Genomic DNA, 14,760 nt, shown 5'->3' on the forward strand with positions numbered 1-14,760 from the left:
TGCTGATAGAAGCAGTCACATTATTCCAAAGCAAGACTTAACAATCTCCACCTTTCACCCCGTTCCGCCTCCATTTTCACATTCTGACCTTCCTCCATGTGAAACACCACTGTAAACAAAGCAAATAATCTGAATCATCTGCACCACAGCTGCAACTCACCAGCAACAAACTACTCACCACTCCAAACAAACATACAGTGCCAGCCCCCAGCTTTGACAAACCCCTCCAGTCTGTGTTTACTGTCAGACCCAAGGCCGGTGTTTCTGTCCGGTCTTCTGAGGAGCCTCCGGTGTGTGTGTGTCTGATGCTATTTTTTGCTCTGTGCTCTGGACGCAGGACACCAGGGCAGAAGTGGGGACAGGACCGAGGGAAGGGGAGGAGACTGAACCAGAGCTGGGGAGGCCATGTCTGCTTATAGGGAGGTAAACAAACAAAAGCTGGACGGCATGATGAAGGCTCCCACAGCTCCCCTCCTGACTGATCATGTGAAAGGCTGCAGACCACCTGTTACATTCTTTCACATCACCTTCACAGTTTCAGTGTGGTGCTCTTTCATCTTTGGAGTAACACTCCCACCAAACGTTACGGACATTGAATAAAAACAGACTTTTGGATTGTCTATTATCTGCTTCTATCATCACAGGCCGTCTTCAGCTGAGTAGAGGAGACAGCAGACTTATCATCATCCCTATAAATAACTGATTTGATCAGCTTTGACATCACTGCCTACGCCTGCTTGCTATACCTCCCACTGTGCCTTGCAGGTTTCTCCTGTCTCACCTGTCATTCAGGTGCAGTGGATCTTATACATAAACACTTTAAAATGTGTAATCCTGCATCCATCATCCTCCACTATACAATCAGCATCACCCACTCAGCTCCTCCCTTCCTCACCCCCTACTCACAGCTCCTATTCTCAGCTGACATCGCCCCTCCTCCAGCACAATTCTCTCTCCCTGCCTTATCCAGTGTAAGACTCAGCTTTAATGCCCAATAAAAATCTATTTTCTTCCTCCTCTTGCGTGCCATTTCTGCTGTCACACAAACATTGCTGCTACACTGCAGAAAGCCCCTGTTCCACAGCTCTGTTTACCTGACTGCGTGCGATTCCGATGCAGCTCCCCATCTTGTATTCCATGTCCTCCTCTGGTGAAGTGACTCTGGCACTACACGGCTGGCAAAGCACCTTTTTGCAGAACTGCATCGTTATCAGTCAGACTCAGCATTGCCAAAGCAATGCAGGCAGATCTCTGGAGGAGCGAGTGTGTGCACGCCTCTGTCTGTGTGAGCGTGTGCCTCAGTGACTAATAAATGCTCTGCACTGCATCGCCCATGGTGCTTCCCTGACATATATTTGCAAGCCACTGTTATATATAAAAAAAAATAAAAAAATCTAACCTAAATCAAATGAAACGTGAAAAGGAGCTACTCTCTCTACAGCCTCATGTGCAGATTAGCGTCACACAACTGCAAAGGAAGAGCAGAGGGATGCTCTGCTTTGGAGGGAAAAATGTTCACAGAAGGAGAGATGGGAGGCTGCATGAAGTGCGCCTGTCCCTTTAAAAGACCCAAGAGATGGAAAGGATGATGGTGGTACCTCATCATGACGAGAACGCAGTGTGTTCAACCAAATAAATCTGAGTTCACTCAGCCAAAATAGAGCAAGAGAGAAACCTAAAAATAAAATGCATAATTAATGCTGTTGTTCCACACCACCTTTTTGCTCATACTTACAAAATGATAATGAGATGATGGCTCCTGACTGTAAATAAAAGGCAGTTTACTAATAAAGGAAAAATTTGTTGCAACACTGCACACATATTGAAATCATACATTTTTAGGCAATAATAATAATAATAATAATAATTGAAACCTTTATTAGTCCCACAATGGGGAAATTGCTTAAGGCAGCCCAGAAAAGAGCACCATACACCAGTGAGTACACTGGAGGCTATGCAGGTAAAGTGTCTTGCCCAAGGACACACAACAGTGACTAGGGAGGAGTTGGGGTTGAACCACCAACCTTCCGGTTATGGGACAACCCTGCTATACCACTGCGCCACTGCTGCACACAATGCAGTGTGTGGGTGGAAAAACAACATTCAGTGAGACTTAACAATATAGTAAGGGCAATTTCAATCCCAAATCAATGCTGTTACTCCACTGCAGTGGTTCTCAATTTTCTGAGCTTGCAACACCATAACATAAAGCCGCTTTGGCTTACTCAAAAACGAGACTGTTTAACGCTGCCTAACCATTACAAACTATCTGAGTAATTTATCTTAAAAGGAGAATTATTAGACAAATAGAACAAACTGCAACATGATACATTCAAAAGCCTGTAAATAAACCACATAAATACTGGTAACAGACACCATAATACATGTTTGAATCAGATTTGCAGTAGACATGATCATCACTGCCACAGTAATTCCACAATGGTCATCTATTACATCGGCTGCATAGGTGCAAAAGGTGAAGGGCGGATGGTAAACAGGCTGTGCACGGTGCTATCAGTGCAGGTTTGTTCATACAAATACTAAATAAAAATATCACTCTTACTCAAATAACTTTCAGCAGTCCTGTGTGCTGCAACAATCATTAGTAAATAAAAACTAAAACCTTATGTGTGTCATAAAGTGAATCCAACAGAGCACCTGTGGAAGGCAGAGCAACCAAAGAGCTACGATTAATAATGAAGGCATGTATACAAAAATATAAATATATATATATATAAAATTGTAACCCAACATGTTCTATGGCAATTGCTATTTGTTTTCAATTGTACAGAAAATTGAATAACCCACACAACTGGAAAAATGTTCAGAATATTGACTTTTTACAGTATATATTTTCATATCCATAAAAAGACAATGCTGAACCCAACGTTTTTATTTTATTGTTCAAATTGTAAAAAACTTCTAAAAATGTAACAATTTGTGCAAATTGTGCAGCTTATTCTGGCAATTTGCCTTATTTGTTTATGCTTTAAAAGAACAGTAGATCTAAAAACAATATATAGACTGTGGTGTGTTCCATCACTCATCATCTACTTCTGGAGGAGGAATCATGCTTTCTTGGATGTCAAAGGCATCGATGATTTCCTGGTAAAAAAAAAAACAAAGCACAAAATTATTTTCACTGCCACATAATATCTTTTATATTAACTCTTGTACTGTTGCTAACCTTCCACGTTTCCTCGCAGAGGGACATGATGCACTGTTTACGGCGGCCTGAGCCTTCAGCCTCTACCTCCCCCTCTTCTACATGCGCTGAAAACAAAACACAAAACTCTGATTCAATATTTAACCTCCAGACATATTGTTTTTTTCATCCTGTGTTGGAATAATAGAAAAAAGTGACATATTCTCACCTATACATGGCAGTTTCTCATCATTCAGATATAACCGTGCCAAATCATCCTGTAACACAAAGCATGCTGTTACACCTGCCTACAGCCACTAGAGGGCGCACAAAGATAATAGATTTATCACTGCCTCACCCTGATTAGAAAAGATGTGTGGAAAATGTTCTCTACCGTCCGGGCAAACGACTTGGGGTCAATGACAAACTCAAAATATGATATCGGTGATGCTGCTGTAATAGAAACAGGCACATGTGAGCAAAGTTTTTTTTTTTAAATTAGCCCAATTTTGATATGTGCATGTCCACTTTGAACTCACGGTCATCTTCATAATAACGCTTCAGGCATCCCAGGATCCTTTCCACCTCTTTCTCTGTCGCTTCCTGATGGGATGTTTCCATTTTCTTCAGCTGACAAAAAACAACAACATAATGCAGTAAGTATCTAGCTCCCATCCAAACCCTCAGCCTCCACACACATAAACAAAGTACCACATTATATACACTCAACAAAAATATAAACGCAACACTTTTGTTTTTGCTCCCATGTTTCATGAGATGGACTTGAAGATCTAAACTTCATTCCAGATACACAATATTACCATTCCTCTCAAACATTGTTCACAAATCTGTCTAAATGTGTGATAGTGAGCACTTCTGCTTTGCTGAGATAATCCATCCCACCTCACAGGTGTGCCACATCAAGATGCTGATCTGACATCATGATTAGTGCACAGGTGTACCTTAAACTGCCCACAATAAAAGGCCACCCTGAAATGTGCATTTTGTTTCTGCTTTATTGGCGGTCTGGGGACTCAGAACCAGTCAGTATCTGGTGTGACCACCATTTGCCTCATGCAGTGCAACACATCTTCTTCGCATAGAGTTTATCAGATTGTCTATTGTGGCCTGTGGAATGTTGGTCCACTCCTCTTCAATGGCTGTGCGAAGTTGCTGGATATTAGTGGGAACTGGTGCACGCTGTCGTATACGCCGGTCAAGCACATCCCAAACATGTTCAATGGGTGACATGTCCGGTGAGTATGCTGGCCATGCAAGAACTGGGACATTTTCAGCTTCCAAGAATTGTGTACAGATCCTTGCAACATGGGGCCGTGCATTATCTTGCTGAAACATGAGGTGATGTTCATGGATGTATGGCACAACAATGGGCCTCAGGATCTCATCACGGTATCTCTGTGCATTCAAAATGCCATCAATAAAATGCACCTGTGTTCTTCGTCCATAACAGATGCCTGCCCATACCATGACCCCACCACCACCATGGGCCACTCGATCCACAACATTGACATCAGCAAAGCGCTCACCCACACGACGCCACACACGCTGTCTGCCATCTGCCCTGAACAATGTAAACCGAGATTCATCCGTGAAGAGAACACCTCTCCAACGTGCTAGACGCCATCGAATGTGAGCATTTGCCCACTCAAGTCTGTTACGGCGACGATCTGGAGTCAGGTTAAGACCCCGATGAGGACGACGAGCATGCAGTTGAGCTTCCCTGAGACGGTTTCTGACAGTTTGTGCAGAAATTGTTTGGTTATGCAAACCAATTGTTTCAGCAGCTGTCTGAGTGGCTGGTCTCAGACGATCTCGGAGGTGAACCTGCTGGATGTGGAGGTCCTGGGCTGGTGTGGTTACTCGTGGTCTGTGGTTGTGAGGCCGGTTGGATGTACTGCCATATTCTCTGAAACGCCTTTGGAGACGGCTTATGGTGGAGAAATGAACATTCAATGCACGAGCAACAGATCTGGTTGACATTCCTGCTGTCAGCATGCCAATTGCACGCTCCCTCAATGCTTGTGGCATCTGTGGCATTTTGCTGTGAGACAAAACTGCACATTTCAGGGTGGCCTTTTATTGTGGGCAGTTTGAGGTACACCTGTGCACTAATCATGATGTCAGATCAGCATCTTGATGTGGCACACCTGTGAGGTGGGATGGATTATCTCAGCAAAGCAGAAGTGCTCACTATCACACATTTAGACAGATTTGTGAACAATGTTTGAGAGGAATGGTAATATTGTGTATCTGGAATGAAGTTTAGATCTTCAAGTCCATCTCATGAAACATGGGAGCAAAAACAAAAGTGTTGCGTTTATATTTTTGTTGAGTGTAGATAAAGCGTATAGTTTGACAGGGTGGTGCTACATCTACCTGTGTAGGCACTGTCCTTTTGGCTTCAGTAGTGAGTGCCTTCCTTTGCCGTTCTATTCTTTGTTTTGGAGGAGGAGGTTCAGCATGAAACGATCCCATCCTGACACAAAGAACCAGAGAAAGAAACACTACAGTGAACAAAAAACACATGTCTAATCCTCTTTAAGTATTTCAGTGGCAGCAGAAAAAGGTGACAAATATAAACTATTTCAAGTCTGCTGGTACTGTAACAAACTGACTTGCACTCACATGTAGTGGAAAGAGGGAGCTGTCCTGAAACAGCACTCTGCTCTCCTGGACAGCCTGTGCCAGGCATCCTGAGGCAGGTACCCCCCGAAAGTACTTCCATTCTGCTGCTCCTCGTCCCCCTCTTCTAGCCGATTGATACCCATGAAAGACAACTGTGAAAGAAAAGAGAGGCATTCAAACCGTTATTTATGGTGCAACGTGGTAAACTTTTACAATCTGTAAGAACACCTGAATCAGAAACAGAATCAGAATCGAGTTTATTGCCATGTAAGTGAAGAATCACATTACTAGGAATTTGCCTTGGTGTTTAGTGCACGAGTGCACCAAAGCGTCCTACCAGGGCGTCCGTACTAGGCGCCCTATTGGCTCTCGAAAATTAGTTTGCGATACATACAAACAACACAATCACATAATGACAGTGACACTTGATTACAGTACACGTGGTAACGTGATGAAATTTTTTCATGCACACAGAGGGTGAGGGAGGAAAACAACAGATATGGAGGCAGACGTGAAGGAAGGGAGGGGAGTGTATGTGCCGCCAAGAGGTTTTCAGGGCAGTACATGAGTTGTCCTTGAAGGGAGATAGGAGTTACACAGGAGTCAGATAGGAGCACAGCTGCTGGGCTATTCTTCAAAGCCGGGAGAGGGACAGACGAAAACTAGCCAAAATCATAACAACAATTTTCAATTTGTAATTAATTTGCCCAGATCGATCAGTAATCAATCGATCATTCTGGCCTCAGTGCTCATTCGTGCATGGAGAAGCTTCGACATCTCCTCCAGCTTGGCAAATATTCCTTCCACCGAGATCCTCAGGTGTTTGGACCATCTTCCGATGTTGTCCATCTGTTTCCATCCCTCCCCGGAACGAGCTGAAATATCGCAAATCAGCCCCTCAATCCGGCCCATCATCTGATGCAATTCCGTCAGCCGAGGTTCCATGGGCCCAGGGACTTGTTTTGTGTCCACGTTTAGCGGTAGTGGCAATTTGCCAGCAGCGGCTTTCCCAATTCTTCGATACAGCAGGGCAACTCCTGCGCAATTCAGAATTATTCCTACTACCAATGTTCAATAGATGAATAGATCCTCCACATCATCTAGAGACAGCACTTCAAGACATACCAGACGCCAGGAGTCCCAGGAGTCACTGACATATCCCACAGCGAATGTCCCTTCGGGGCAGAGGGGTTCTCCCGGTGATGTTTTCCTTTGTGTGAAAATTTTGTCCAACGCACCGAGCGACCAATTTATCAGCTCCATGTCAAAAATTACCTACATTTTATTACCTAAAACATAAATACAGAAAATATATACACAGACACACACTACAACAAATATACTCACAAGATGCTCTGTAAATGCAGCAGGATCGAACGCAGTTCCCTCAGAAAACAGCTGGCCGGCTTTCTCCTTCCCCAGGTCTGTGGCCATGACGAGCAGCTGAGCATCCAGAGCTGCTTCTCTTGCCTGCCGCACTGACAAAGAAAAGAATAATGTTTTTAGTTACTGTTATTCAACAAACCTGCAGGTATTATTGTTTTATTATCATGTAACTGTTGCTGGAAATGCAACCAGAAATTGAAAAAAAAAACCAGTGGTCTCACATACCATCTTTAAAAAGTTGGTTTGCTTCCTCTAAAACCTCTGTGAGCTTGTTGTTGGATGGGCTCAGCATATCTTCTCTGTTCTCTGGAAAACAACAACACAAAAAGGAAGCACATCAAAGATTTGTCAACAAAAACAACAACAACACCTTTAAGCTCCATGTGTGTAACTACTCACGCTGCACTGAGCTGATGAGCTCTCTGTATTTGCTCCGTATCTCCCTCCTGAGACTCGGATCGTTCTCATTATTTTGTAAATCAGCTGGGCCGAAGTCTGATCCCTCTCCCTCAGCGTCCCCAGGATGCTGGTCCTCTGTCCTCCGGCCAGCGGAACCATTCTGTCTGGGAGCGTCCTCGTCGCCGCCACTTCTGGCTCTCTTCATTTTGTAGTGAGTTTTTTTTGGATGAACTGTGTGTTATGACAGAGAAACACGTCAATGTAAACAAACGCTGTCCCCGCTGTAGCTCAATAACAACAATCTGGCAGCAACTCATGATGAAAAAAAGTACAGACTCTGACCCTCAACGTGTGCACCTAGCATAGCCGGAGTTGTAAACGGTTAAACAAATAGCACAAAATACTCCCAAGTAAACAAATTTAAATTAATACGACAAGTTAGATTTAATGATTTCGGATTACAAATGAGTTAACGAGAAGCAATACGGCTGCTATTAAAGCCTGAGGACTGTCTTACCGGACGGCTAACGCAGATGCGGAAGTTGTGAACTGTTTACCATCCTGTGCATGCTCTGATCTGTGCTAACGCTAGCAGACGTTTGTTAGAATAGAAAACACTAGCAGCAACCACAGCTTAGTTTAGGGGGTGAAACATTTTGACTCCCTTGCACTAACACCGGGCTGAGTCGTAGCGCGAAACTAGGTTAGTGTGTTTAATCCAGAATACAGCAATAAAACGTACCCGTGAATCAAGAAGGCAGCAGGCGCGCCAGGATCAAGTTACGAGCGCTGGCTGAACGAAGTTAGCTTCACATTATGGCGCCCCATTCATCCACACAAAACCTTCAGGGACACATGGTGACGATGGCGTTAAGATTAACTTGAAATGACTTTAGTCAGTTATATGTAATTATTTAAAAAAAAAAGCTAATACAGGATTATTATTGCGATTATGTAACCATCATCTTCACCACAGGTTAGTTTTCAAATTATAGTCTAACAAGTGTAATCAGATTACATAGCAGCTCCACAAATACAGAGTCTCTTTTTTAAAAAAATATATGGCAATACTGGGGCTTCTGGATAATTTAAGATGACTGGTTAAACAGGTCAGTTGTGTCTATTAGTTGAACCTTGTTGTGTAAGCAATAAAATCAAATAAAAACATTAGCATGGATTTGCTATGGTTTTATTTTGTTAAAAGTTCTTATTTAGTCAGACTTTACTGTTACTTATTTCACAACTACCAGATCAATAACTTAGGGAATAATAGGACACCATTTTTATCAATAATATACTTACAAGTTAAATGTATATTATAACAATATATAACTGAAGGCGATCACATAAAATCAGAGTTTGTAACAAATCACTTACTATTCACTTAAAAAATGTCTGACGAGTGTGGAACCAGCTTCTGTAGTCCTCCTGTGTGAAGCAGGTCAGTAAACTGTGTGGTCACCCCGGAGTCCACCGTTAGGCGGCGCGCTATAACAAAACTATCAGGGACGCTTTTTACCACGTGTCCCTCTGCTGTTGTTATGGTAACAAAAAGCGTCACATCCATCACTTTCAGCTGCTCGACGCGACCTGTCGGCTTAAGGTACATTGATTTATTTAAGGTTTATTTGCAAGTTTTAAGTGTTTTTCTTCGCTTGTTAAAAAGTCAAGGATTTTTTAACTTCCATGTTCAGACTCACTGTAATATGTGTAACTAAAGTTTAGGGGCAAATCTATTAAACATGCTGTATATTCGCAGTTAACGCGTGTGGTTTATAGATAAGATTTAAATATTTAAAGGGCGCATTTCAAGCCTCGATTTGATTCGCTGCAGGTGAGACAGATTGTCTGGAAAGACGCAGCTAATCCCGTCCTGACCTCCCTGTGCAGGACAACCGGAAGAACGCGCAGTAGTAGCGCACGGAGCACGACAACTTCTGGACACCTGACCGTCACATCGAGGTAACCTGACAGCTGCTTTTTATGATGGCTGAGGTGAGATCCAGCTCCCCCGTGCCCTGTTTGGACCTGAACAACTTTCAGTCGGCGGGAGCAGAGAGGAGTCGCTATGTGTTGACGAGCCCCCGCTCACTGGAGTCCTGCGCACGACTCGGAATAAAACCAGTGCAACTTCTGATCAAGTCGCTGAACGAGCTGATTCCAGAACAGCGTGCTGCGCCTTTTGAGGCGATGAAAGTTATGCATGAATCATATGAAAAGGAGCGAATGAGGCTTTTACAAATGTGCCGAGAGGAGCGGGAGAGGATTATCCAGGTAGCAGGGAGCAAGCGGCCAGGCAGCGATAAAGCCTCAGTGCTGCTGCCTGACACTAAACTGAAGGATCACTCAACAGACTGGCAGACAACAGGGCCCATCCCCTACGCAGATCTGTGCCTGAAAGGGAAATCTGCCAGCAGATCCTCCTGCTCTGCTGCTGGCAAGAGAGACCGAGACAGGAGCACAGTCTGCAGCTTCAACCTGGGAGACCTCAGGCACTCCCCAGCGACTGAGAAGAAAGTGCAAAGACTTGCTAAGGACATCAATAAGGAGATGTGCGTCACTATATCAGAGAGAGACCGTAAGATCGCAGCTCTCATGCTGGTGAAGTATCAGGAGGAGCAGGCTCGTCTGAAGATCTGTCAGCAGGAGGAACTGGAGCGACAAGAGGCTCGCAGGCAGGAGGAGGCCCAGGAGGCTGAAGCAGAAAAACAGAGGAGGAGGCAGCTGAAGCAGAGCATAAAGCGCTGGCACAAAGAGCTGGAGGCTCGAAGGAGGCTGAGGGAGTGTCAGGAGAAGGAGAAAACAGAACAACTTGAGCAGGAGGTGCTGATGCAAGAGGACCGCTGGAGGAGGCTGAAGGAGGAGGTGGAGGCAGAACGCAGAGAAAAGATGGAGAGTGCACAGAAAGAGGCAGAGAAGCGCAAATGCTACCAGGAGAAGCTGCTGAGAGAAAAAGAGGAGGTGGAGAAAAGGCAGTGTGAAAGGGACATACAGGTGGCAATGGAGAGAGATGAGAGGGCCTTGAGGAGGAGAGTGTTTCAGGAGAGGAAGGAGCGCAAGAGGCTGCAGGAGGAAAATCGAAGGGAGCAGCTTCGACACGTCCTGCTGAAACAGCAGATAGTGCAACAGGTGGAGGAACAGGAGGCACAGATGAAGACAGCCCTGGACAAGAAGTTGCAGCACTCCTGTGAGAAGCGGGCCCAGCTCATAGAAGCAAGGCTGAGGGAGCTGCAGGAGCGGGCGGCCCGGGAGGAGGAGCAGATTCAAAAAGCACAACTAAGGGCCAAGCTTCAAAGCATCCAGCAGCTCACACACAAACGGATCCTGGTCCAACTGAGCCAGCGCCGCATGGAAAGAGCCTCCCTGCACGCCTCTGCGCAGCACAGGAACAGAGCTCAGCAGACACAGCAGCACAACAGCCACAGGCAGCTCTGCCACCAGAAGCTCCGAGAGCAGATTCAGAGAGAGGAGGAGGCAGTGAGGAAGGTCAGAGAGAGCTACCTCTACATGAAGGACTGGAAGAGGGAGAGGCTGCGAAGACAGAGAGACCAGATACAGGAGGAGGCACAGAGGCTTGCCCGGGCATCCTTTCACATGAGGGACAGAGTGAGGCAGCAGACACACACGCGAACCTTTGATCAGATGGCCCTGGAAGCTCAGCTGACTGCATCCATCAGCCGCATGAAGCTGTGACAGATTTAAAGACTGTTCACATCAGTATTTCTGCTCATAGGGTAGAATACATTCAGACATCCAGACATAAAGCATCACCCCGTCAAATTAAAATCAAAGTCCAGTATTTGACAGTGTTATAACTGGGGTGCCACTGAATTAATGTTGGAGCTGCAGATGAAACGTGCCAATACATCATTATCATGTCCACAAAGGGCTCAGGCCATGAGCTGTGCTGTAATGACCCACTGTCTCAGGGACTGTGCTCAGTGTAGAATAATAACAGTTACTGGCTTAAGAGGTTTTAGAAGACAGGCAGAGAGTTGAACTGTAGCTGTAGTGAAGACTGACATCACATCACATCACATCACATCAGGGCCATCAGCAGGTAGACGAGTGCAAACACGAGGAAAAGTCAGAGATGATCCAAACTGCAGTGGGTGAGGCCGGACTAGGGGTTAATATTTAGCTTATATTTATCATAACATTGATCTTTTTCAGGTAGTCTGATTAATGTCAGTGATTAGTGTTTTGTTTTTTTTTGCATTTCAAATGTACAACTTACTTCAGTGATGAAATGTTTAGTATACTTTTATTGCTTTCTACAGTATTGGACTGTTTCATTACATCGATCAATAAATAAGACTTTAAGTACAAAATGAATTCATATTGACATTTTCATTCTTTACTTCTCTTTTGCACACTGACTCTCCACAGTAGCTGATGAAAAGCAGATGCTATAAGACACTGGTGTGGACCCACAGACGCCTTTAACAGGTGTATGGGGGTGTTTTTTCACCACAACTCTGGGACGCTCTCATTCCAAACACACACACGTTTTCACATCCTGCGTCTTGGAGCTGAAATAGAACATCTGGACCTGTTTTTGAGCAAGTGTATGACCTAGATAAGACTCTGTTCCTGTAACTATATCCATTCCTGGGCTTCCACCTCAAAAGGCTTTGACAAATGACACCTTTTTTTTTGGAGGAGGAATTCTAGTCTAGTGAGGACAATATAGTAGTTATCAGATTTTTTACACCTGTGGGAAAGCTGTTCATACGTGTACAATAGCCAGACTCAAAGCCGGTATTCATACTGTGTTCAGAACACACCAAGGTAAACTAAGCCTACAGGTAGTTTACACAGTTTAGTGCACATTTAAACAGCTGCCCAGAGTTGTTCTTTAAGGTGTGGCGACAATGTGCCCTTTTCACTAAACTATATTCTGTCCCTATGTGCACGTCTTAGTCATCGTGCAGCCCGAGAGCCAACACCATGGGAAGCCCCACACCGAGGACGAGCGTGAGGCTCTCCAGGAGCCCCATGTGTCGCTGTTGGTGGGTGTGGGCTCCTGTGTTCTCCTGTTGCTGGAGGTCAGAGAGCGGTCGGCTCCTCTGGCTGCTGATCTCAGGAAGAACGTGAACCGTTGCCACGTAGAGGAAAGTCCCAGCTGAAAAGAGCATCCCCACACCTGTTGCTCTGAGCTGGTTCTGAGACGACCGGCCCGTCTGCAGAGACAACATACACCGAATAAAATAATACAGACGGACACTGTGAAATATATCCGTCTTCTGTTGTGTGATTTCTTACAGCATGTAATATGAAGTAAGTGGGGATGGCAACTATAGGTGCTGCAGCTGAAAAGGCCAGTAAATGACCCTGGATGTACTTCCTATCAAGGCCAGCATGCATCAGAAAGGAGACCAAACCAAAAGCAGCAGGTGCCTGGGAGACAGGAGAGAAAAGGTGGTGTCTGCTCTTCTGTGTCTTGCTTGTGATCCGTATTGGACGAAAAAGTTCTCTCTCTCACCTTGTGTAGAATCACAGCTAGAAATATTATCACTTGTACTGTCACTTGACCTGTCGCCACGGCAGCACCTAAAGCAAACCCATCAGCTACATGCAGACAAAGAAGAATATTAATGCTCACAGCTTCTTTAATATACAGAACTATGAATTAAGTTGGTGGTAATAATGGTTTAGATAATAACAGTGAAGTTGAAGCCCTCGTGCTACAGGCTCACATCTGAAAACATGAAGGAATCACATGCTGAGTCACATGAGGGCCCTGAGCAACTCCAGAGTTTTGTTGGGAATTTTCCACACTTGTATCAGGAGATCACTTAGAAACATTCCCTGTACAAGATGTGTGATAAAAAAGTCTGTGTATTACATACCTGCAGCATGAATAACCAGCCCCAGAGTGGCTGTGATGTGGACGCTGTTAGACAAACAAGCCGCTTGGTCTGAAATCACACAATGCACATGTAGACCGGGTTAATAATAGAAGACACGCTGTGAAAATGAAGCTGGTGTGAGAAGTGCAGCCAACGTACCACGCGTGGAAAGGTAACTTCCGATCTGATCCACAACAAACATGAAGGTGAACCCGAATGTGAGGGCCACCCCAATGAAGAAGCGAGGTGGAGGGCCTCTTTCAGCGGAGGATGTACTGTTCTCACTGGCATTCAGAGCAGAGGAGGAGGAGGATGATGCTGGAAAGAAGATGAAGGAGAAGAAGGAGAAGCTTTTGATTACATCCACATGAAAGGACAACACGGTAGAGCAGCCTGCTTTCAAGCCGCATCAATCAGCTGAAGAGGGTTACAATCAAAATGCAAATTCAAGCATCCTGTAGATGATGTGTTGTCAAGACGACCAAGCAAAAATGGGTAAAAAAAAATGGATCCTGCTCACCTCCGGATGAGTCCTCCAGTAAGCCCACTCCTTCAGGGATAGTGATGGCCAGGGCCGTCCCACACAGCAGACCTGCTCCCAGGATGGAGACGAAGCGCAGGCTTTTCTAAGGGTCACAGGGACACGTGATGAGAGAGGGACTCTGCAGACAAACTTCCCAAACAATAACAAAGCAGAAAAGTTCATTCATAAAACAACATGGTGGAAAATGACTCACTTCAGAGAGTCTGAACAACAGTGGGATGAATCCGAGCAACAACGAACCCACAAACATCGCCACAGATATAAAAGTAATAGTGAGCCCCGCGTCCATGACGAAGACTTCTTCTTCTTCTTCCTCTACCTAACACAAGCAGAAACCGATACACTTCATTCCAGTGTTACAGCTTGCTGAGAGCTGACACCGTGCGTTCATGGTGTCGCTTCGTTTTATTGTGTGATACAAAAAAAAAAAAACTACGGGTCGCCCTCTGCCTTTCCACGTCGCACCTCCCGCCGCCCTCCTCTTCTGCACCGCTGCAGCCGGACTTCCCTCCCTAGCAGCACCCAGTGACGGAGACAGAGAACTGCACCCACCGCCGCGGTCACCTTATCTCACCTCCTCCTCCCACCTCCTCCTCCCACCTCCTCCTCCTCCTCCCTAAGAAAACATAGCTGACATCAGCTTAACTCCATCTAAAGAATGTGCGTTCTGATAAGACGTTTCCAAAATGGGGCCCGGGGACACAAAATGAGGTCGCAGGTTATAAGAAAAGGGACAGGCAACAATAGTGATTTCTTCAGATAATTTTTTTTTTTTTTTTAAAGTAGAC

The 14,760-nt window shown here is 45.1% G+C and overlaps 4 protein-coding genes across 16 annotated transcripts in view; 1 reads left to right on the top strand and 3 right to left on the bottom strand.

Moving 5' to 3' along the window:
- The window catches only part of tacc2 (transforming, acidic coiled-coil containing protein 2), a 39,803-nt gene extending 39,471 nt beyond the window's left edge, over positions 1-332 (bottom strand). For all 10 annotated transcript variants that reach the window (XR_003671852.1, XM_028423984.1, XM_028423975.1 and 7 more), the window contains exon 1: positions 179-332. The gene's annotated coding sequence lies outside the window, so the exon portion shown is untranslated. The remainder of the gene's footprint in view (positions 1-178) is intronic.
- A 2,546-nt stretch (positions 333-2,878) lies between these two features.
- nsmce4a (NSE4A component of SMC5/6 complex) lies at positions 2,879-9,050 on the bottom strand. 4 transcript variants are annotated; one of them, XM_028423426.1, is made up of 12 exons: positions 8,954-9,032; positions 8,319-8,419; positions 7,577-7,807; positions 7,403-7,483; positions 7,139-7,269; positions 5,792-5,943; positions 5,543-5,642; positions 3,685-3,775; positions 3,504-3,598; positions 3,375-3,423; positions 3,188-3,273; positions 2,879-3,105 (listed from the first exon to the last, which is right to left on the bottom strand). In XM_028423426.1, the coding sequence occupies exons 3-12, from the start codon at positions 7,779-7,781 to the stop codon at positions 3,040-3,042; spliced, it is 1,056 nt and encodes a 351-aa protein (XP_028279227.1). In that variant the 5' UTR covers positions 7,782-7,807; positions 8,319-8,419; positions 8,954-9,032; the 3' UTR covers positions 2,879-3,039. The 4 variants fall into 4 exon arrangements, with proteins under 4 accessions (XP_028279227.1, XP_028279230.1, XP_028279228.1 ...); XM_028423429.1 differs by lacking the exon at positions 8,319-8,419 and having other exon boundaries at positions 8,954-9,050; XM_028423427.1 differs by lacking the exons at positions 8,319-8,419; positions 8,954-9,032 and adding an exon at positions 8,094-8,303.
- A 509-nt stretch (positions 9,051-9,559) lies between these two features.
- Positions 9,560-11,269, top strand: LOC114447582 (coiled-coil domain-containing protein 177). Its single transcript, XM_028423951.1, has one exon. The coding sequence runs from the start codon at positions 9,560-9,562 to the stop codon at positions 11,267-11,269; it is 1,710 nt and encodes a 569-aa protein (XP_028279752.1).
- A 730-nt stretch (positions 11,270-11,999) lies between these two features.
- On the bottom strand, positions 12,000-14,369 carry LOC114447355 (zinc transporter ZIP9). The gene is made up of 7 exons (XM_028423576.1): positions 14,166-14,369; positions 13,949-14,054; positions 13,588-13,746; positions 13,429-13,497; positions 13,062-13,147; positions 12,842-12,976; positions 12,000-12,759 (listed from the first exon to the last, which is right to left on the bottom strand). The coding sequence occupies exons 1-7, from the start codon at positions 14,259-14,261 to the stop codon at positions 12,496-12,498; spliced, it is 915 nt and encodes a 304-aa protein (XP_028279377.1). The 5' UTR covers positions 14,262-14,369; the 3' UTR covers positions 12,000-12,495.
- Positions 14,370-14,760: the final 391 nt, after the last annotated feature.

The sequence above is a fragment of the Parambassis ranga genome, chromosome 15, assembly GCF_900634625.1.
Source record: "Parambassis ranga chromosome 15, fParRan2.1, whole genome shotgun sequence".
In the NCBI taxonomy this organism is placed as follows: domain Eukaryota; kingdom Metazoa; phylum Chordata; class Actinopteri; family Ambassidae; genus Parambassis; species Parambassis ranga.

Excerpts from the sequence above, each read along its gene's own strand:
- LOC114447355 (XM_028423576.1), bottom strand. The coding sequence starts at position 14,261 with ATGGACGCGGGGCTCACTATTACTTTTATATCTGTGGCGATGTTTGTG. Across the intron at positions 13,498-13,587 it reads AAGTTACCTTTCCACGCGTG|ACCAAGCGGCTTGTTTGTCT; the intron begins GTACGTTGGCTG and ends GTGTGATTTCAG. Across the intron at positions 13,148-13,428 it reads GCTGGTTATTCATGCTGCAG|CTGATGGGTTTGCTTTAGGT; the intron begins GTATGTAATACA and ends GTCTGCATGTAG.
- LOC114447582 (XM_028423951.1), top strand. The coding sequence starts at position 9,560 with ATGATGGCTGAGGTGAGATCCAGCTCCCCCGTGCCCTGTTTGGACCTG.
- nsmce4a (XM_028423425.1), bottom strand. The coding sequence starts at position 7,940 with ATGCTAGGTGCACACGTTGAGG. Across the intron at positions 7,808-7,918 it reads GCTAGGTGCACACGTTGAGG|TTCATCCAAAAAAAACTCAC; the intron begins GTCAGAGTCTGT and ends CATAACACACAG. Across the intron at positions 3,776-5,542 it reads AAAGGACAGTGCCTACACAG|CTGAAGAAAATGGAAACATC; the intron begins GTAGATGTAGCA and ends GTTTTTTGTCAG.